Raw genomic sequence first — 21,221 nt, forward strand, 5'->3', positions numbered from 1 at the left:
GCCGGAAGGGGCCGGGCCCGAGGGCGGCTCTTCCCGCGGGGTGGCAGCGCCGGGGACGGCCTGGGGCCCGGCCGGGGCTGAGCTTCCCTTAGCTCCTGACCCGCAGCGGGGGCAGCAGCCCCAGTCCCCCCAGGCCAGGGGCGTTCGCGGTCCGGGCCAAGCCGCTAGGGGAGCTGGGTCCAAGATTTCTTAGTCCTGCCTCCAGAAGGCTGGAAGAGCTTCCCGAGAGACTTTGTGTCGCCGCTGATTGAAAGCAGCCTGTAGCAGGGGGGCTCGCATGTGACATGTCACCTATGACCACGGGGCAAGGGGGGTCCAACCCCAGGGGGACCATCAGCAAGAGACGCGGTGACATTGCCACTGAGCGATGTCTCTGCTCTCCCATAACCTTCCGACGTGGGTTGCTCGTGAAGGCCCTCTGGGGCTGAGAGCTGAGGACCGAGTTCCCCTCTGCGGAACAGCAGGTTTGTTTGGTGTTTGCAGGTGAAGCTGGCCAGGCCCACCTGGCACTGGTGTCTCTCCCTGCTCCTGGCTCCAGCAGCACCCGCACAGGTATCAGGAGGGGCTGAGGCTGCCGGGCAGCACAGCTGGTCCGCACGGGGCCAGAACTGGAGCCATACCTGGGGCAGACCTGAGCTGAAATATTTAATTTCCCCCCCTACAGTTCTTTTGGAAGTTGACCTAAAAAAAACCCAGTAAAATAACTGGAAGATGGAAGAGGTTGTTTCTTTTCATGGCTCCAAGCTTGTGAAAATCCGTTATCCCCGTAACAACACTGGCCTCTCTCAGCTTGGCACACACTCTTGGCTTTTTGGCTGCCAGGTATGAAAAATCTTTCTACTGCCCTAATCTCTCCTGGACATCTGTTGTTTTGGGAGACAGAGCATGTGGAGTGCTGGGCTGTTTGGCTCTGGGGAAGTCACCTGAGAGGTATGTGTCCTACTTTCTCATCCTCTAATGAGCCAGCTAATACTCTCCACTCTTCCCTGCATGAGCAGCTCCATTAGCTCAGTGCTTCTCAACACGGGGAGATGTAAACCTTCCTTTGCTGTGGCGGTAGTAAGGTTTTGGTTGTGCCTTCAGTGGCCTGAGGGCATAATGGCCACTGCCAGTTAGTAACTAAATAAATAGGAATAAGAATAGGTTCGTTTGGCTTCTACAAGCCAGTCTCAGCCTGCTCCACTTTCAGGCATCTCTCCAGTGTCCCCATCCTCAGCAGTTGGAGGGGGGTCCCTTCCCCACCACTGCAGCTCCTCTAAGGCTAGGCGTGTGTCCATACTGAATCCTCCTCCACCCACTGCCTGGCAGAGAATTAACAGATCAACCCAACAAACAAATCCAAACCAATTGGTTGTGGCAGGAGTACCCACCTCAGCCCCTCTGGCCGGTGAGCCGGCCATGTCCCGGCTGGCTGGCACGACCAGCCCCGTCACACCCGCGTGGTGGCTGTGGTGGGGCAGGAGGTCAGACCCCGCTCAGTGAGGGGTAACGTGACTGTATCTGACCACAGATCACATTCAGTGGGGCTACAGACCGAGCCCCAACGGGGATCAGTGGAGCTGCTCCTCCTCGGAGCTGAGGGTCAGCAGACAGGGGCTCCCCTGAGGAAACTCCTCAAGGCTGAGAGCCCTCATTGTGTGAGGGATTGTGCATTCTGGGTTACCCTTCTGAAATCGTGGGAATTCTTACAGTTGGGTAGTTCCAATTCGATATAATGAATGTGTATTCAAATGTTGGCCAAGCTTTAATTGGCTTATTTGGTTTATCTGGTTTAACTGGTTTATAAAATAAATTCATTTGAATATATTATTTGTCTCAATTTTATAAGCCTCTGCAATATATGTAGAGAGCAGAATGCCAGCAACAGTGAGCCCAGCCTTTGCAAGCTTAGAAATCAAGCTGTGGAACTGCGGAGGTGCTAACACCCCATGGAGGAACAGTGGTGTGCTGCCACGCCAACAGGCACCGCTCGCTCTAAGGACATCCCAAGGACTGCTGAAGGCAAGTGACAGCAGCAGCATTCCCTTGCTGGGCCAACCCCCAGGTAACCGGTTTTGGTCATGCTGGTTTGCATGTTTAGCTGGGCTCTGACAGCTGGTGCTGGCGAGACTTGAGATACCCAGTGGCACAGCCACTCCCCCCAACACCCCTTTGCACCCACACTGGTTTCCTCCCTTTAACACTGAAAGTAACCTGCATTAGTTTTAACAGATTGTACTCTTGAAGCCCGAAAGAGACCAACAGAAACTTCTCTTCCAGTTCCACACCAGAATACACTTGCTGCTCATGTCCCAGTGAGGTTAGGCTGGGGAATATCTCCCTCTCCTTCCAGCCAGGGACTGGCTGCTCTTTGGTGAAAGTCAAAGCGATGTTCCTGCATGTCTGCAGCTAGCAGGGAGCTTCACCGAGCCCGTGGGCAGTGCAGCCTCTTCTCTGCACCCTCTTGTCAGCTCCATAAGGATACAGCTCCTGGTGGATCTGTGTCCCGACAGCTGTGGCTTCCATAGCGCAGCTCTCCAGCACAGGAAGGACATATTTGTCCCCAGGTTGCTGCTCCATGCAAAGACCCCCCACCAGCCATTGGTTCACTCTCCTTCCCATCAAGGAGAAGAGAGGGCAGAGCAAGCTCATTGTGCCAATCCAGAAGTGCTGAGGGCAGAGGTGCTGCCCAAGCCCTGCTCTCCCATGGCAGTCCCTACTCCAGTCCTCCTGAGCTCAAGTTCTGCCTCAGCTTGCAGCCACTAGAACTGCAAAGAAGTGCAAAGCACAAGAAACTCAGCTGGTGGGAGCACAGGCAAGCAAGGAACAGAGCAAAGGGGCAGGGAAGCAGCTCTGCACATGTTACAGCAGTGCTCAGAGTCCTGCTCCAGACCAGCCTGGAGCACTCTGGAATGCAGCAGTGGCTCTGCCATGACTGTGTGTCACGTGGCAGGGACACCTGCTGAAGGAGCAGAACAGTTTAAACAGGCAACACTTGGCTGAACCTGCTTAATTGAAGGATGGATCTAAGCATTATCTACTACTGTCACTACGAATGCTTCTGGCCTCTTTTGAAAGTGCAGGACTTGAGCCTGCAGCACAAGAGATTTGAGAATCCCCAAAATTTTTACCAAAAAATCAAACTCTGAAAGAAATTCCACGCTCCCACCATTTTATGAAACATCAAAGACCAGACGATACAGAAGCTGCACAGTGGGTTATTCAGGCAACATTTATTAGAGTATTTCAAGTATACAATGGTTTTACTGATGGCTGTGAGCAGCTAAGATGCAGATGCCAGCAGGAAAGGGTGACCTAGAACTAGCAGGCTGTGCAATTCTTGTGGAAAGTTAATGGTTTCAGCTGATAGAAAAGGAAAAGAAAAGTAGCAGACTAAAAGTTTAAGCAAGTTTGGGGATGGAGAGGAGAAAATATAGAAGTTATTATTTGAAATCATTTACTTAAATTGGCCACTCACATATAGCAGAAGCTGTCTGCTATTGCACTCTTCCCTTGGCATCCCAAGGACCTAAAATAGCCAGGGGTGTTTTTTCCACCAAGAACAGACAGCATTTTCCCTGGTAAGAATGGAGGCCTGCACTGGTGGGCAACTCCAGAGCCCTGGCTCAGCACTTGGAGATTGAGATCCCTGGCTTTGCACACTCACAGGTGAGAGCCAGGCTGTGGCACTTCCACCAGTGAGGAGGCAAAGCAGACTTGCAGCAAGAGCACACTAAACTATCAACCCCTTACTATAAGGCAGCTTTAGGTCAGGACTCTTTTTGGGTGCCTGAGCTGTTTAGAAAAGCAAGGACCACATGGCAACAAGACTACAAGGTCCTCTGACAAAAACAAGGACTGTGCGTATTTCCCAAGAACTATTTCTGAAAGACACTTCCTTAAAAATATCTTAATGCAGAGATTCCCCTTTGATGCACAAAAAGAGCACAACTAGGGAGGGACTGAACTATGAAGTGACCAAGCACCTCACAAATCAGAAGCTGTGTACTCTGCCAGACTTGCAAGTCTGCATTTAAGATAATAGCTGCCTCAATTGTGTCTTAGTCTCCTGCATTTATTAACAAGGAGCAGTCAAATTCAAGAGCTTAAAACCAAATAAATTTAAATGCTAATATTTAAGAGGGTATCTCCAGAATGACTGTCCTTTGAGACTATGAAGCTCTGAGGTATGTGATAGCAACTTGGTAGTCAGGCTGGCAGAGTGCAGTGGAGCTTCCGAGCTTCTTGAATACATCTTGGTTAACCAAATGAATCAATTCTTCCTAGCAAAATTGCTTAAAAATTTCTCTTCAGCAAAAAGCATTTAAAAATTCTGATCGACGGCTGATTTGCAAGTAAAATAAAAAAATATTAGAAATGGTTAACAACATAGTCTGTTTAATCAAATCAGATCTGATTACTACAAAAACATGCCAAGGGCAGCCACCAGCTCATGTCCTGGGTGCTGCCATGCCCTCTGCCCACATACCTACAACTGCTTTTGAAACACTGTTTGTCTAAAGGACAACCATGGAAGACAAGTCAGGATTTAATGACAGATTTCAAACAGATGGGCATACATACATTAAATTAACAGATTCAACCTTCAGCACACAGCAGTTTGTAGAGTTACTGGCTAGAGTCACAGAAAGTTACACATGTGAACAGTCTTGAACCACTTCCAAAAATTCCAATGGCTTTTTAATAGTTCCAATAATTCATGGGTATATAAAACAGAGACAGGCTTCTCCAGCAGAAGAGTTGGGGCTCCTCCAGGCTAATCAGACCTCTGGTCTGGAACTGGTTTGGCTTCCCCACCTTCCCACCAGTCCACTAAAGACTAGGACTTATTAAAACCTTCTTGATTTACTGACTACTGATTTAACAGGCAAATGCTGCAGACTGTGTCAATCATAGTGGATGGCAGTATAGAAGATTATCCAAACAACCTGTGGGGAGGAAAGGAAGCGAAGTTTATCTGGATACCTCTGGAGGGGGTTCAGACAGCTAACAAGCCTCAGGCTTTGCTCTCAATAGAGGACTGAGGACTGAATTCCAGCTTTGAGATGGTCTTGGGGAGATTTCAGGATCACCACATGGCACAAACGGTGGCATCCAACTTGCTTGACCTCTGGAGTGCCCAGCCTCTCCACATTAAACTCCACCACAGCCCCTCTGGTGATTTAGAACACCACCAAACCAAGTGCTGTGATTAGAGACTTGAGTGAGGGGAGTAAGGAAAACAAAGACATTCAAAACACCAGCTTAACTAGCTCTATATGGAACTCCACCAGGATATCTGGGACAGAGGATGGGAAAACATAAAAGTGGTAGATGTAAAAGTACAGCTGCCTGTTCCTACATCCTTTCTTACAGAGAAATCCCAGGCACTGGCACTGTATTTTATAGCCAGTAGCCATTGGATTTTGTGATTTTCTTTCCCAAATCAATGTCACTTATTTGATAATGTTAACACATCTCTTCTCTCACCACCTCACCTGCCCTCCTTCCAGATCTCTTCCCTCAGAAAGTGCACAAACACAATTCACTAATCAACTTGAGAAAAGCAAGAGGAATTACCAGAAACAGTGCAAAAGATGTCATGAATCCTTCCTTTGTTAGCTCCCACGTCCCGCCATACTCCTCCTCATCTATCTGCTGGAAGCTACTGAAGTAGAGGTACAGAACACCAGCATTGATCAGGCAGAATCTGGAGGAAAGAGGTTAGGAACTGTCACTCCAGTGATATAGGTTGCAGATATCCCACATACCATACAGTGAAATATCTTTCATCCACAGGGGAAGCAAAGAGGAACTCTTCCTGCAACGTTTCCCAGGCAGCTCAATCACCTCCTTGAAAAGCCCCTCCAGGTCAGCTTGCCATAGTATGCCAGGGTGGGATGAAGTTCACCTCACAAGGCACAACCTACTCCTAGTAGGGCTCAACAGGCAGAAGTCAAAAGCTGGAAGTATCCTCCAATCCGCAAACCTGCACATTTTCCTGTCCTGGAGATCCACAGTCCTGCTCCCACAGAGAATTCAATCTCCTTGTGTGTGCTGCTTGATTCTGAGGCTGCTGAGAGGGAAGACTGTTGCTTTCATGCTCAGGGTAACATCCCTGTGAACACCAAATGTGATGGCTTGGAGACGAGAGCCAGGAAGACTCAACAGTGCCCTGAGCCCCAGCACTGGGGCCCAACCTGAGCCAGCTCTCAGTGCTCTCCAGTCTGTGCTGACAGTTGGGCTGCAGCAGAGAGAACAAACGTGTTCCTGTTTGTCCTTAGATTTGCTTGGCTTTACACCGCCCCAGCTTAGGGCTGGGGCAGCCTGGAAAGGGACAGGATGGTGTCCTGAAAGGAAGGCTGTATGGGAAGGGTGGTATGAGAACACACACACAGTCAGTCACCAGCTGAGAGCAGCTGTGTGACTGCAACAGCACAGAGAAACCACACACATGCTTCCAGCAGCTTTTAGTTTTCCATACTACACCAAATCACTCTTATTAACATTAAGCACAGGAATTCTTCTCCCGGGCAACTAGCAATAGGACAAGAGGATACAGTCTTAAGCTGTTCCCAGGGGGGCTTAGGTTGGACATTAGGAAGAGATTCTACACAGAAAGAGTAATTGGACATTGGAATGGGCTGCCCAGGGAGGTGGTGGAGTCATGGTCCCTGGAGGTGTTTAAGAAGAGACTGGATGTGGCATTCAGTGTGCTGGTCTAGTTGACAAGGTGGTGTTGGGTCATAGGTTGGACTCTATGATCTCAGAGGTCTTTTCCAACCTAGTTGATTCTGTGAATTGGCTTAGGTGCCTGAAGGTGCTTTGTGAATTAATGGATGACTATGTAAGGACATGCTCACCTACCCCACACCTGTTTCTGGGGGCACTTCAGATTCATTTCTTTGATGTAACTATTGAGTTCCTGCTGGAGCATTGACCCTTCGCTTCCTTGGCACAGCCAGGACACTCGGGAGGAGGGACAAGATGACAAGTGAATTTTGCCTAAGAAAAGCTGTGAGTCAAGCTCCAGCTTGACTGTGAGACCTTGGCCAGGCAGAGATACTTGAAAATGGAGACAGCTCAGAGCAGACCCAGCACCTTCCCAGAGCCCATGTCCAGAGCGCAGGGCTGCATTCCCATCTCTGCTGTCCCTCAGAGGCTTTCAGGCACGTGTCCGCGCCAAACAGATTTTCAGTTCATAACTCACTGCAGCCTTCAGACACCCATGGGGAAGTGACCTGGCTCCCACATCCTGTGGGGATCCGATGCACATGCCCCCTTCTAGGCACTGCCTTCCCCCACACCACAGCTGGAAGAGCTGCATTGGGAAGCGCTGCCTGAGCACTGCCAGTGCCGCTCTGCCTGCCTGGGACCTGCGGCCTCTGGGGCTTTGAAGAAACCTTTCCTTCTTCACAAAGAAGCTGCCCCTCTTATCTGCTGACAGAGCCTCTTCTCCGAGCAGGGCTCCTGCCTCAAAGACAAGGACTACCACACCTCTACAGACATTCCTTCTTGGGAGATCACACCAGGCACCACACAGCCCCTGTTCACACGTGCAGGACACACATCCCAAGTCAACTAAAATTCCTGTTCCCTTCTTCTGCCCCCACCCCCCTTAACAAAATAAATAATAAATTAAAAAAGCATAAATCAGGCTGAGGAGAAGGAGGCTGATGGACATGTTATGATTTGGATGAATTTCATGGCAACGAACAGCCTGGAATGCAATGCTGGCTGTCAGACATAGCAGGCAGAGCCAGCCCACTGCTCACAGCACAGCCTCGAACAGGCTCTGAGTCCAGTCCAAACGTGGGAAAGTACATGAGACAGAAAAGGAAATAAACCTTACACTGCTATTCCCACGAAGCCCTTCAGTGGAACTACTCCCCAGATGATTCCCAAAATAACTGCAATGATCTGCCGGAACCAGTAGATTACATCTAAAAACTCGTCCTGAGGAGATAAAGCACAAGAAAGATTTTGGCATATATTATGTTTCCTTTTTTTAAAGCATCACAGAATTGACAGGTAAGAATTGAACACACTGAACACTTAGTTCTCCATTAAGAGTATAAGATATTGCATTAGAACAGATAAAAACCACTTAGGGCATTGTGCATCCTGGGCTTCTCTGCTTCCAAATTAAATACCCGGCTTTGTCCTCTGATGGGTGAACTGCAGAGGTGAACAAGTACCGAGCCTCCTTGTTTACTAAAGATTCAATAAAAGTTCACTGGAATAAAAGTTTAAAGAGTTGTTTGTGCTTTAAGACTGTTACGGCAACTCTCCAGCCAGGCCCTCCCGTGCTCATGAGCTCCCAGAACCCAGAGCAGCGCCCAGCCCAGCTGTACCTCACTCCTGTGCCTCCCAAGCAGCAGGGACGTGCTCACTGCTGTTTGTCCAAGGGACCACACCGCTGCACTACTGCAGCTGGACAGTGCTGGCTCACACTTTAAATAAGATTTACTTAAGCTCACATACCTTCACCCAGCCTCCCCAAGGCTGGGATTGTCCCACCATACCCCAAACACCAACAGCCTTTGTGATGTTACTGTAGGATGTGCCAGTTGTTTGGTTCCATGTGGAAGACTTGAATCCATGTCGAGTAAAGACACTTCCCTTGGTCACTACACTGGTCAGTCAGTTCAGCCTTCAGTTCACATCCTACTGCACCAAAACGTGGGCGCAGCTGTCATTGGCCCCCTGCTGACTCTGAAATTCCAGCCCCATCAATCATAGCGGAGGGGCAGGGACAGACGAGCCCTACCAGTTCTGGGAGTAACAGGTTAAGGCAAAAGTGACAGAGTCTGTTCCCCAAGGAAATGCCGCGCAGATCGTGCACTTTCCCCACGCCGAAAGGCAAAGCCAAAGGCAGGGAGCAGAGATCCTGGAACACACATGGTGTGCCCGGGCCGTGCCAGGGATATGGCAGGGGCCGGGACACGGCAGGAGCTCAGGGCAGCTCGTGGCCGTGCTGCTGGGAGGCAGCAGCAGGGAGAAGCACCGAGCAGGAGCACGGCAGCACATGGGAGACACGCACAGGAAAACTGAAAGTGGATTCAGTTTCTAGTTTTCCTTTAGTTACACGAATTAATTTTTTATTTAATCCAGGAAGAGTTTAACCCACAAGCCAAATGTAACTGAGGTATCCTAACAGTAATGCAGGTTGTGCTTCCTTGGCTCCCCGCCCGTTGGCGCTGCGGGCACCGGCCCGGCAGGGGCTTTACCCGAGCTCAGCGATGGCGGCTCCTCCGACCCCCCCGCGGGACGGAGCCGCCCCAGGCCCCCCCGAGCCCGCACCTCACGGCCCCCCGACCCCCAGGGCCCACCTTGTCGTGCCAGGCGGAGTCGCTGCGCAGCGCTTTGCCCCACACGGAGCCGCGCCCGGCCGCGCCGCCGTTGGCCACCGCGTGGTGCTGCGGGTGCGGCGGCTCGTCCCGGCGCCGCCCGCCGCTCATCCCGCTCAGCCGGAACCGCCCGGACCCTCCTCGGGACCCGCCCGGACCCTCCGGACCCTCGGCCCGGAACCAACCCCGGCCCCGCCCGCGCTCCGCCAATGGCGCCGCCGCCCTACGGCGGCCGAGAGGGGCCAGGGCAGGACGGGCGGGGCCAGGGCAGGACGGGCGGGGCCAGGGCCCGGCTCCTCCTTCGGGAACAGGGAATGGGAAAGGGAAAGGGGGGCGGGGAAGGGGCAGGGGAAGGCTCAGCCTGGAGGGGCCGCTCTTCGGCGGAAAGGCGAGACAGCAGCCTCCCGGTTGTCCCCACGTGTTGGGGGGGAGAGGGACCTTGGGACCCCCGAAGCACCTGCTGAGCCTGCGAACGGGGCCGCGTGGGGATCCCGGGATCTCGGACAATCCCACGGGATCCCGGACAGCTTCGCCTGCGGCACATTGTCACCATGCGACGCCGTCGGCTCACGGCTCACAGCCAGGCTTTGGAGACGCCCCAGCTCCTCCCTGGGGACGGGCTGGGGGGTGGGGAGCAGGGCAGCTTTTGGGACACACACGGTTGTGCCGCTCATTAGCTGGTGATCTGAGCAGACCTTACAGCAGCCGAACATACGGCGGCTGTGGCTCAAGTAATGACATGTGGAGTTCTAAAGATTTGACTAATTTTTATATTCTTGCCTTCCAAGAGCAGTGGTGCTCAAGCCACTCACACTCATCATGGAAAAACATATTGAGAATTATTTCTGCATGGCGTGGGCTGGATATTTGGTTGGGATTGACTCTCTGTTATCCTCTTCAGGGTGTGATTATGTGGGCATAATAATCTACTTCCCAATTACCATTAAATAAAAATCTGTACTATTGACTTTGACATATGGTCTGATTTGCACGTTAATTTGGGCAGAGGCATCTTTCTAATAATTTTCAAGAATCTGATCATAACATGCCTTGCTGCTGATTCCAACAGGATCTTTTGGGGCAGACTGACCCTCCCTGGGCCCTGTGGGGTTGGCAGAGGGAGCAGGCAGACAAGTCCTTCTCCCAGGCCTCAGATCACTTCCAGCCAAGGCCACGTAATTTAAATACAGATTATGCAAGATACTTATGGACTTCAAAAGTATCTTGCCCTGATCCAGCCATCAGACCTCTGATCACATGTCCAGCCCCTTGGGCATTTGCCTCATGCCAGAGGCTGGTTCAAGCCAAGGGACCCACATGGCATTGGCAAGAAGGGACGTGTGTGTCATCGCTGTATCTCTGGCAGATCCTGTGCCTCTGACCCCACACCATGGCAGGGCCAGGTCCCACGTGTCCTGGTTCCAGCCTTGCTCCTGGGACACTCCTCGGGTGCCTGGGCCGTAGCAGCCCCAGCTACTCTGCACCTTCTGCTCTGTGATGGACTCACCGAGGGCAGGGGGAGGTGACAGCTGCAGCTGCAGCTCTTCCAGGCCTCAGGCTGTGTCCTAAGCAGGTGAGGAGTGCCACTGTCCCCAGCTCTGTGCTCCTCCCCCAGGCCATTTCACAGGGATAGAAACATTTGCACAATAATGAAACACCTGGATCAGGGAACTGATTTAAAATTCACATGCTAAACAAAATGTCTTGTTTTACTCTATTTCCATTGCCTGATACAACTGGCCAGAGAAAAGCAAATTAAATTTGGGCTTGAAAGGGCCAGAAGGAGGCAGGAGAGGTGCCAGAGTGTGTCCTGAGGGTACAAGCAGCCCCCAGTAAGGGATGGGTGTTGGCAGACACTTGGAAATGGGGGAGAAGGATGACATGGAGAGCCCTGGGCACAGGCAGGGGAAGGCAGGAAGAGCTGGATAGGGCTCAAGGGACAGCATGAGGTGGCCCAGCAGCAGCCCCTTGTGTGCACACAGCTGCAGAGGCTGCAAAGCCTTCAAGGAGTTGACATGTCCATGCTGCCCTTCTCCAGCAGCTCCCCTCTGCAGGGGCCCAGCCTGACACTTGCTCAGTAGTGAGGAATTGGGGCTCAGTGAGGGACGGTGGCCACCCCGAAGTGGCTGGAGGATGGCTCCTAGGACCGCCTGGACCAAACTGAGACCAGGATTCTTCTCCAGCACAGAAAACCCGGGGACCAACCACAGGGTGGCAGCTCGGGCTGGCTGACTCCCGGTTCTTTTTCTTTCTTTCTTTTTTGTTTCTTTCCTTAAATTTTTAATAAAAAGATAAACCTTTCTGGGGACCCCCTGTGCAGCTCACCGGTATGACAAAGGTTCTGTGCTCTCCCTGGCTCGCCTCTGCCCTGGCACTGCACTCGGCAGCATTTCCAGCCCCATTCCTACATTTGGCCAGCTCCTGATCCCGCTTCTTGTCCTTTGACGGGGCTGCAGGCACATGCCTGCAGGACTATGATGAGGCTCAAGGTTGCTGATGAGAAGGAATCGTGAGCAGAACCTGTTGCCCTGGAGAGGTGTCTCAGAATTGGTGCCTTCCTGCCTCGAGAGAAGGGTAGGAACTCCCCATCCCTGTTCCTCTGGGCTCTGGATCCCTGCTTGGGAATGGGGCAGCTACCTAGCTGTTCTCTGCTCCAGGTCACTTTTTAGAGGGCCTTTGAGGGGCTGTTTTACGGGGTCCTTCTGGGGTCTCACAGCCCAGGGCAGCGGCAGAAGTCAGCGCTGATGGCTGGTCCTTCTGGCCACCCTTCCCTTTGCGTAGCCTCAAGGACCGTTGGCAGAGGTTTTCGGCCACTCGTGGTGCAGCCTGCGAACATCCTCCGGCCTCTCCACGGACCCCACGGGCCGCTGCTCTTCCAGCAGCCCCACGCCTGCCCCAGGGACCCACCCCTGCCCCAGGGACCCACCCCGGCCACACCATCGCAGCCAGAGCTGTCCAAACAGCCGTGGGCCCCCGGCTGGTGTCACCCGTCGCTGCCCACGGCTTCTCCAGAGAGTGGCATCCCTGTGTCCCCTGGCTGGGATGCGCAGGGGCGCCCACGGGGACGCGCCGGTTCACAGCCCCCCGGTGCCAGCGCGCGGGACGGGGGGCACGTGTGGGCCACTCCTTTCGTCTATATAAGGCCGTCCCGCCGGCCCTGCCCCGCGGCCCTGGTCCCGCCGCATTCTTCTGCCTTGTATGGGCCGAGTCGGGTCGGGGCGGGCCGGGACCCGCTGGCCGCCCGCCCCGCAGACCCGCGTCCCGCAGAACCGCGCCGACCGCCTCGCAGCTCCGGCAGCTCCCGCAGCTCCCGCAGCTCTCTGCTCTGGGACAGGTGAGGCGGCTCCGCCGGGGCCCGCCCCGGGACAGGAGCGAGCGGCCACGGCGGGGAGGGGGGCGGCCCCGGGCGGGATGGAGAGAGCGGGTGGGATGGAGCGGGCGGGATGGAGCGGGCGGGATGGAGCGGGCGGGATGAAGCCCGGGGCTGTCCCGGTGGACCGGGCGGGATGGAGCCGGGGAGAGCGGATGGAGCAGCCCCGATCGTCTCGGGAGAGCGGAGGGAGCAGAGGGAGGCAGCTCCGCCGCTCCTCCAGCTCTGCGGTGCTGGAGCTGATGCCGAGGTCAGCCCTGGGACCGGGGTGACTCGGCGGCAGGATTCCCGGTGAGCCCTGCCGGGCACCCTCTGCCCGGGAAACCTCTTGCCAGGCCCGGCAGGCGTGTCCGGGCGACGGCAGGTGAGGGGGAACTGTCAGGCTCTGGGGAACTGTCCGCAATGCCTCGGAGTTGGGACATCCCAGCTTCCCCGGCATGGCACAGCTAGAGGAGCAGATCCTGCCGCCCGCGGTTGCACACGCCTCCTGGTCTGTGAGAACTGTTCCTGTCTGGAACATCTGCTTTTCCCCTAAGTCCTTTTGCTGATGGCCAGAGGCAAGATCTGGATGCATGCGTGATGCTCCAGAGATCTCCCCAGTGACCTGGGAGCAATGTCAGGCAATAAACTGCTGTAAGGCAGAAAAGCCTTATTTAGCTAATTTTCCTCAGCCTTAAACACAGAGGGATGTTGGGTTTTTTAGCCTTTCCCATGAAAACATGAGGTCCTCTTGGCTTCCTTCCCGGCATGCCCTTTTGGTACAAAATGTTTCAACTGTGATAAAAGCCAGGGATACTCTAAAACGTGGATGTGTAGGAGAAGGCGGCAGCTGGAGCAGCATTCTTTGGAGTGGAACATCCCCGAGTGTCAACAACCACCGCTGCTGACCAAAGATGGTTGGGTTCCTTCAGTTGCTGGAATTTTTTTCCTTTCTCTCTGGCAGGCTCTGTGTGCCGTAGGAGGAGTTTGTGGTCACCTCCCCCTCGGAGGCGCTGCGGCCAGATTTCCCTGCAGAGGTGAGCAGGGAAAATACCAAGCCCTGGGAAAATACCCTGGGAAAATACCAAGCCCTGGTCAGGGCATGTTATGCTGCTGGCCCAAGGCCATGAAGTCCTTCAGCCCCGTGGTCCATTTCCCAGCCTCCTGAGCATCAGAAGGTGCTGGGTGTTGGGTCCTTTGCATACTGAGGTTGCCTGTGCACAGGCTTCTTCTCGTGGAGGCTGCAGAAGACTTGCTGTTTGGAAGGGTTTGCATGTGCAACATGGGCACTGTGAGGTCCTTGTTCCCTAAACTTGGCAGGAAGGAGCTGGTCCAGAAATGTTCTGCTGAACTCGAAGCTGAGCTCCACAGCTGTGCATGGGCCTGGAGAGGTCCCCAGTGTCTGGTGAGAACTCAGGGAGGGCTGGGATGAACTCTGCCTCCCGGGGGTCACTGTATGCTTTGCTCTGCCTCCTGACTCCTGCCCTGCTCCTTCCTTGCTGGCATCAGTGCTGGTGGCTGTGGCTGGAATGGAGACATAGCTCAGGGCTCAGGTTCTGCTTTCTCTTCACCTCCAAGCCCCCTTTGCCCATCTCTAATAAGGCAATAAAAGTAGCAGAACGGCAGCTGCCTCCACTCCTGCAGTGTTGAGCGGACCGGGGACTCCTCACGCAGTTCCTGGAGCCTCTGGCTGGCAGTGTGGCTCCCCTGGCACCAGAACCCGTTGCTCAGTGGAGCTGAGCAATGCCACATCCCAAGTGCATCCTGAGAAGGGCTGTGCTGGAGGAAAGGGGTAGTTTAACAACAAATTAGGCAGGGAAGATGAACTGCTGCCTGCTCTTCCTCCAGTGTGACCCCCTGGTCCATGTGTCCTGCTGTCTTGCAAGGCAGGATATCTGCTCAGAGGCAGTCCCAGTGCTGGGAGAGGTGCCTGCAGATGGCAAAGCTTTACAGGTGGAATGATACCCTGGCTGCAGCACTGCCCTGCAGCGTCCTGTGCCACAGTGGGATGCTGCAGGGCACCACCTCACCCCTGCTGGCCCTCATGCCACCTTGGGAGAGGGGGTGGCAACTGCTGCCTGTGCAGGGCTGTCAGGGGCTGAGGTGTGGGTGGCTGTGTGTGGTGGAGGGCCCGTCCTTGCCCACCAGTGAACATGGCTGTGTCATGGCTTGCCAGGACTTGCAACTTCTTTTGGAAAGTGGCATTGGGCAGAGATTTAACCACAGTCCCCCTGAGGAGCCATTGTTCACCCTGCAGGGATGTCCCTTGGGACAGCCCAGGCTGTTGGAATCACTTTTTCCCTCCCTGACCAAAAGCATCCAGCACACCGTGCCTCTCACTGCCCAGTGGAGCTGGGTGGAGTGGGTGATGTCCCTGCCCGGCTGTGCCAGGTGGCAGCAGGCAGGACGGAGGAGGATGGGGATGGGATGGGGCTGCCTGCCCTGGCAGCATTGCCACGTCCCTTTGGCTTGTCCCACCCTCCCCAGCGTGGCCTGGAAGCAGCACCAGGATGTAGTTGCTTGTTTGTTTTTTACCAAGGAGAAAACACATGGGAGTTTATATTTCTGATAACTGTGGATCTTTTCCTCTTTCTCTTTAAAACTAAACTGTTTACTAATTTCTGAACTCTTTAAGCCAGCCACATGGTCCCTTGGGTCTGGCTCTCAGGTGGGGGAGGCACAAGCCTTGTGGTACAGGAGGCTGGGAGATGGTCTTGGCAGGAGCAGTGGCAGAAGGACAAGGAAATAAGAGCAGCTGGTGATGGGGTGACTTTGGGATCAGACCAGCACATGGCTTTGTGGTGTCACTCCAGCACTCACCTCCTCAGCTCTGCTGCCCAGGATCTCCAGTTCCTGGGCTGGAGCAGTGCTGGGATGGGGCTTTCAGTGGGGATCAGCAGAAGCAGGACCAGTGTCAGTGGGTTTGCCTCTTGCTGCAGAGGAAGCTGAAGGTTTGGTGGTGCACCATTTATCCGAGCTGAATCCATGCCAGCATGCAGGGCATCAGGGCTGGGCATTCCCTGAAACACTCTCGGCATGGGGATTTGGGGAATCCCAGAAAGCATGGCCTCGAGGACCAGGGCAGCATGTTTGCCCCAGTCAAACCAGGTCTCACTGCGGATCCCTTCTATCTCATACACAGGAACCTTTCCCCACACTGGCCCAAAAAAGTCTCTTCCCAAGTCCCAGCCAGCCCAAGGAAGCTGTCTAACAGCAGAGGTAGAATGACTGAGCTGGACCTGGGGACTGAGCATCTTTCCAGGGCATATTTTGGATCAAACAGCAGATCCATGTGCTGTTAAAATCGTACTTAATCCCCTTAAGGAGCACCATCCCTCTGGAGAGGTCTCGATCTGGTTACAGCCAGGGCAAGGTAAATATTTGGATAAGAGTAATTCCTGTGGTGAGATCAAAACTCATGCTTATTTCTCTAGTCTTCTGCTAATAATTCTGCTAATAATTTTGTGTGTTTTGAAAGTGGAGCCCAGTGCCGTGGGCCAGCTGCAGAGCTTTTATTGCTGGTTCTGATGGCCTGGTAGAGCTGAGGTGTTGAACTGAGCTTCACTGCACTGCTGCTGTGGGGTGTCACCCTGGGGATGTCACTGGCATGTGACGGTGCCTGGCAGGGCTGTCCTGCTGCAAAGAGCTTTATGGTGCAGTAGTGCCAGAGGAAACAGTGGGCAGAGATGGGCTGGGGGGGGTGAGGTCTCCTGGCCACCCTGTGTGGGCACAGCTGGGCTCCCAAGTCCTGTTGCTCCCCTTGGCTAGCCGGTGACAAATGTCTCTTCCCTGGTGGGCACTGGGAAAGGATGTAGGGTTAGGAGGATGGTGGGGTGATTCAGTGGCTGCTGTCAGGTGTTGGGTGCAGTGCAAGAGAAGGGGCTGAGGGCAGTGTGGATTCCATCCCAGTGCCACAGCCACTGGGGAATATGAGGGACAAGGGAGGACTGTTTCCTGGGGACTGTCTCCTCCAGGCACGTCCCCTGCAGTTAAAGGGCCATGCTTGGGTTTGGTGGATGCTCCCGCAGTGGGATGGGACCGTTGTCGGGGTGTGGGAAGAGTCCCCAGCCCTGTCTGAGCTTGGCTGGTTGCCAAGGTGTGTATAACTGGGATTTGGCACTGCCTACCGCCCCTGGAATGTCCTTCCAGCCCAGCCCAGCTAGGGGAGCCTGGGGACCACAGAAGGCTGGGGACCAGGCTGGTGGCTGCACCAGCCCCTGCCTCTGCTCCCCCTTGAAAGAGTATAGCAGGAGGGAAGGGAGAGAGTGGAAAGAGAGTCCAGTGTGGGGGGCAATGGGGAAGCTTTGGAAGGGCAGGGGAAGGCTGTTTTTGTTCTGCCCTGGTCTGTGCCGGTGCCAGAGTCCTGCTGGAAGGGGTGCTCCCCAAAGTTCCACAGTCCCCCTGAGGCAGCACTAAGGACCCTGATGGGAAGCAGATCCCAGAGCAGCCAACCCGGGGGGTCCAGGCCTGCAGGATGGTCTTGGCCCACAGCTCACTGGGGGTGTTGCTTTGTGTTGCTTCATGTGGCATGACGTGGCTCCTGAATTGCATCTGTCCCAGGGCAGGGCAGGAGCCCAGGTCCCTGCTGCCCACCAGGCATGGGGCACACAGAGCACAGGACTGATACTCTGCTCTTCCCCCGGAATTCCTTCATAATCCATTAATTTACCATTGCCCTCGCAGCTGCTCCCCAAACCAGACGCTGCCCCAGATGAGGAAACTGAGGCCCAGGGCTGTGTGTGAGGGAGGAATGGCTGCAGCAAGCACAAGGGCTTGGAGCAGTGAAGCTTCCCTGGGCTGACCTCGGGCCAGCCTGTACCGCAGGACCATCCCAGCCTGTCCCACAGGACCTTCCCTCTGCCAAGCTGGGCTTTGCTGGCATCCTGCTGAGTTATACCTGGCAAGATTCCCCTGGGAGAAGCCTGAGCATCCTCCTCTCAGTCAGTGTAGGTGGTTGCTGGGCATACTGAGCACCCCATACAGACCCATTTTGGGTCCCCAGCATCCACAGTGCAGGGTGTCCCAAACACTGACTGCATCCTTCAGCCTGGTAATGTGGGGATATCACCAGCCCCCTGCTCAGAGACTGTGAGGGAGCCTGGGTGCCATCCCAAGGTGGTAGTGGGCTCTGTGCTCTAGTCCTGTTCCTGCTGGGGGCTGGAACCCCCACCTTGGAAGGATGAGGTAGGTTTCCTGCCTTGGTGGTGCTTGCAGTTCACATGGTCCCTTTGCCATTGGCCATGGTACACATGTTGCCCCAGCTGTGTTCCCAAAGGTCTGTCTGTCCCACTGCTGTGTTCCCAAAGGTCTGTCTGTCCCACTGCTGCCTTCCCTGGGCTCTTCTCTTCTCCTGGCATTCATTAACTGTAACAAGAGCACCAGTGCTCAGCGTCCCACAATCCTGGTACTGCTTGGCCTCTCTCCCCTGCCCTGGAGGGGCTCTGTAGCCCCTTGAGGTTAATAGTCCCCTCTCCCCTCTGCTTCAGGGCCCTTCCCATGGGCTCCCCAGGCAGGGTGGGGGGCACCTGGGCAGGGAGAGCAGTGGCAAGTGGCCTTTGACCTGGCAGGAGGTGGGATGGATGGATGGATGAATGGATGGATGGATGGATGGATGGATGGATGGATGGATGGATGGATGGATGGACAGAGGGGGATGGGAAGCAGTGGTATGTGAGGAATGTGCCCATAGCAGATAACCCCTTCCTGCTGGGTGCTGGGTGCTGGGGCTGCTTCTCTGCCACAACATGGAGGGTTTGAGGTAAACTCACCAATCCAGGAGCTGGGCTGGGGCTTGGGAGAGCCCTGCCAGGGTGAGGGGAGGCTGGAGGGGCATGGCCATGATCTACCCAAAATGGCCAGACACCCATCCCCATAGCCCCCTGGGACTGGCACCCAGATGGGTGCTGGGCTGGGCATCTCTCCCTGTGCCCATAAGTAAAGGGGACAGGCAGCAAGTGGGCTTGGGGGCTGCCTGCAACCCCTGGGGAAGGAGTGCTAGTGGGCACTGCCTGCGCTGGGACTGCCCAGGGGACTTATCAGAGCCCAAGTCTTGCCTGTCTCCATGTCCGAGCATGTGACCTCCTTATCTCCCTGTTCCCAAACTGTGTGACAGCCAGGGAAACTGAGGCATGGGATTGGGGCTGCCAGAAGTTTTATGTTCCTGCCCCTGCTCCAGTGCTCCAGCCTCCTGATGCTCCTGTCCCCAGGTACCCCCCCAGCTGCCAAGATGTCCAGCAAACGTGCCAAAGCCAAGACCACCAAGAAGCGCCCCCAGCGCGCCACCTCCAATGTCTTCGCTATGTTCGACCAGTCGCAGATCCAGGAGTTCAAGGAAGCCTTCAACATGATTGACCAGAACCGTGATGGCTTCATCGACAAGGAGGATCTGCACGACATGCTGGCGTCCCTTGGTGAGGAGGCCCTGCCCTTGCAGCCCCTCTGCTCCCAGCATCTCTTCAGGAGTAGGGGGAGCTGCTGGGTGACCTAATACCCACACCCAGTGCTGGAGACCAGCTGTGGTGGGATGCTCCAAAACCTGCAGGGGAATTCTCTGCTGGCACCAGCTGACCACAGAAAGTGCATTTGTGAGACACCCAAGGGCAGCAGCTTGGTGTGCTGCTTTTACAGCCGTGCTCACCAGAAGTGAAGAGACCCTTCGGGCTGAAGAAGCTCTGCTCTGGGAGGGAGCATGAGCTGCAGGCAGAGTAGAATGTCACCTGAGGTTGTCCCTTCCTGTTGCTCTCATCTGGGGTAACAAAGGCTAGTTCCCATGCTGGTGTTCCCTCGACTATAGTTCCCTCGACTGGTTGAGACATGCAGGTCTGTCCCCACACCCCACCTGGAGCTTGTTTTCCTCTGCTGCAGACCGTGGCTCCCTCCTCCTGCTCCCAGCCGTACCTTCACTGCACTTTGGGAGGTCTGTCAATGATTGACCTGGCAGCCAAACCTGTTCTGGAGGTCCTGGCTGGCCCTGGGAGGAATCTCCCTCCTCTCATTGAGCTGGAGCTCTGGGAGCAGAGAGGGGCCAGTGCTGGGGGCACAGACCTCAGCAGAGGAGGTTAAACCACGATAGGACAGGGGCTGGGGACATCAGCAGCATGAGGCTTGTGTGGGGACATTGCTCCCTCTCTCCATGGGAGGGCTGGGTGTCAGCTGCCAGGGGAGTGGGAAAAACCATGGGTTTCGTTCCCAGTAACCCCTAAATTAATTACTGCATCTCCCCCAAGGCAGAGCTTGGTTACAGATATGGATTATAGCATGGAGGGAGATGCTGAGGGGGGAGCACTGGGCACTGCAGAAACCCCCTCCCCATGTTTATGGGGTGGTGAACAAGAGCCAGCAAATTAATTTGCAATGAAAAAAAGCCCCGTCCAGCTGAGTGCATGGGCTGGCCATTGCAATGGGAGCTGGGGGAACAAGGGCTAGCACCCACCCCCCTGCCTGTGTCCCACAGGGAAGAACCCCACTGACGAGTACCTGGAGGGGATGATGAGTGAGGCGCCGGGGCCCATCAACTTCACCATGTTCCTCACCATGTTTGGGGAGAAGCTGAACGGCACTGACCCGGAGGACGTGATCCGCAACGCCTTCGCCTGCTTCGATGAGGAGGCGTCAGGTACAGCAGGGCCCTGCACGCAGCCCCTCGGGCACGCAGCCCCTCAGGCATGCAGCCAGGGTGAGGGCTGGGGCCAAACCCTTGGGGACAGGCCCCAAGCAGCTCCAGAGTGGGAGAGCTGGACAGGGAGAGGGGAGGAAGGTGCTGCCACTCAGCCCTCATGGTGTCCCCTGCTAACGCTGTCCCCTGTCCTCCCTGCAGGCTTCATCCATGAGGACCACCTGCGTGAACTGCTGACCACCATGGGGGACCGGTTCACCGATGAGGAGGTGGATGAGATGTACCGGGAGGCGCCCATCGACAAGAAGGGCAACTTCAACTATGTGGAATTCACCCGCATCCTGAAGCACGGGGCCAAGGACAAGGACGATTAGAGCCCTGGGCCACTCACCCCTTCTGCCTCCTCCTGTGCACTTCCCCCACCCCTTGGCCACCCTTGTTGTCCCACAGCAGATTCTCCCCATGGGAAACACCTTCCAGGACCAGCCCACATCAGGACAAGCTTAGAGGGAACACACTCCTGTCACTGTGCCACTATGTGCCCATCCATCAGCCTCAGCCCTCCCCTCCCATCACCTCTGCCATCTACAGGCTCACCCAACTAAGCCCCCCAGCCTGGCTGTGTCGCCCCCCCCCCCCCCAGCAGCCATTGACCCCCTCAAAGCCACCACACCATTGGTCCCTGGGGCCGGGGTGAACATCCCCCACTGGCCTGCAGGGATTTGGGCTGGCTTGAGCCTAAGCGATCCCCATCTCAGGGCCATAACACAGAGGGAAAGCATCTCTCCCCTCTCCTCTCATGCTCTCCTCCTTCAGGAAAGAAACCCCTCTTTGTTCCTCCTCCCTGGCTGTTTTATTGCTTTAGAGCCTGATATCTGAGGGATTCAGGAAGCTGAAGTGGTGTATAAAGCCCGATGGGTGTGATAGA

The 21,221-nt window shown here is 55.1% G+C and overlaps 2 protein-coding genes and 1 long non-coding RNA gene across 3 annotated transcripts; 2 read left to right on the forward strand and 1 right to left on the reverse strand.

Moving 5' to 3' along the window:
- The first annotated feature begins 234 nt into the window (after nucleotides 1-234).
- Nucleotides 235-3,906, forward strand: LOC135423803 (uncharacterized). Its single transcript, XR_010434957.1, has 2 exons — nucleotides 235-930; nucleotides 1,829-3,906. It is a non-coding gene; the product is annotated as an uncharacterized LOC135423803 (long non-coding RNA).
- Nucleotides 3,907-4,663: 757 nt separating this feature from the next.
- Nucleotides 4,664-9,555, reverse strand: RAB5IF (RAB5 interacting factor). Its single transcript, XM_064674426.1, has 4 exons — nucleotides 9,312-9,555; nucleotides 7,832-7,935; nucleotides 5,560-5,689; nucleotides 4,664-4,928 (listed from the first exon to the last, which is right to left on the reverse strand). Exons 1-4 carry the CDS (start codon nucleotides 9,438-9,440, stop codon nucleotides 4,887-4,889), a joined length of 405 nt encoding a protein of 134 aa, XP_064530496.1. The 5' UTR covers nucleotides 9,441-9,555; the 3' UTR covers nucleotides 4,664-4,886.
- A 2,989-nt stretch (nucleotides 9,556-12,544) lies between these two features.
- Nucleotides 12,545-21,221, forward strand: MYL9 (myosin light chain 9). The gene is made up of 5 exons (XM_064674427.1): nucleotides 12,545-12,663; nucleotides 13,643-13,715; nucleotides 18,885-19,088; nucleotides 20,132-20,293; nucleotides 20,495-21,221. The coding sequence occupies exons 3-5, from the start codon at nucleotides 18,905-18,907 to the stop codon at nucleotides 20,665-20,667; spliced, it is 519 nt and encodes a 172-aa protein (XP_064530497.1). The 5' UTR covers nucleotides 12,545-12,663; nucleotides 13,643-13,715; nucleotides 18,885-18,904; the 3' UTR covers nucleotides 20,668-21,221.

This window comes from Pseudopipra pipra, chromosome 17, assembly GCF_036250125.1.
Source record: "Pseudopipra pipra isolate bDixPip1 chromosome 17, bDixPip1.hap1, whole genome shotgun sequence".
NCBI lineage: Eukaryota > Metazoa > Chordata > Aves > Passeriformes > Pipridae > Pseudopipra > Pseudopipra pipra.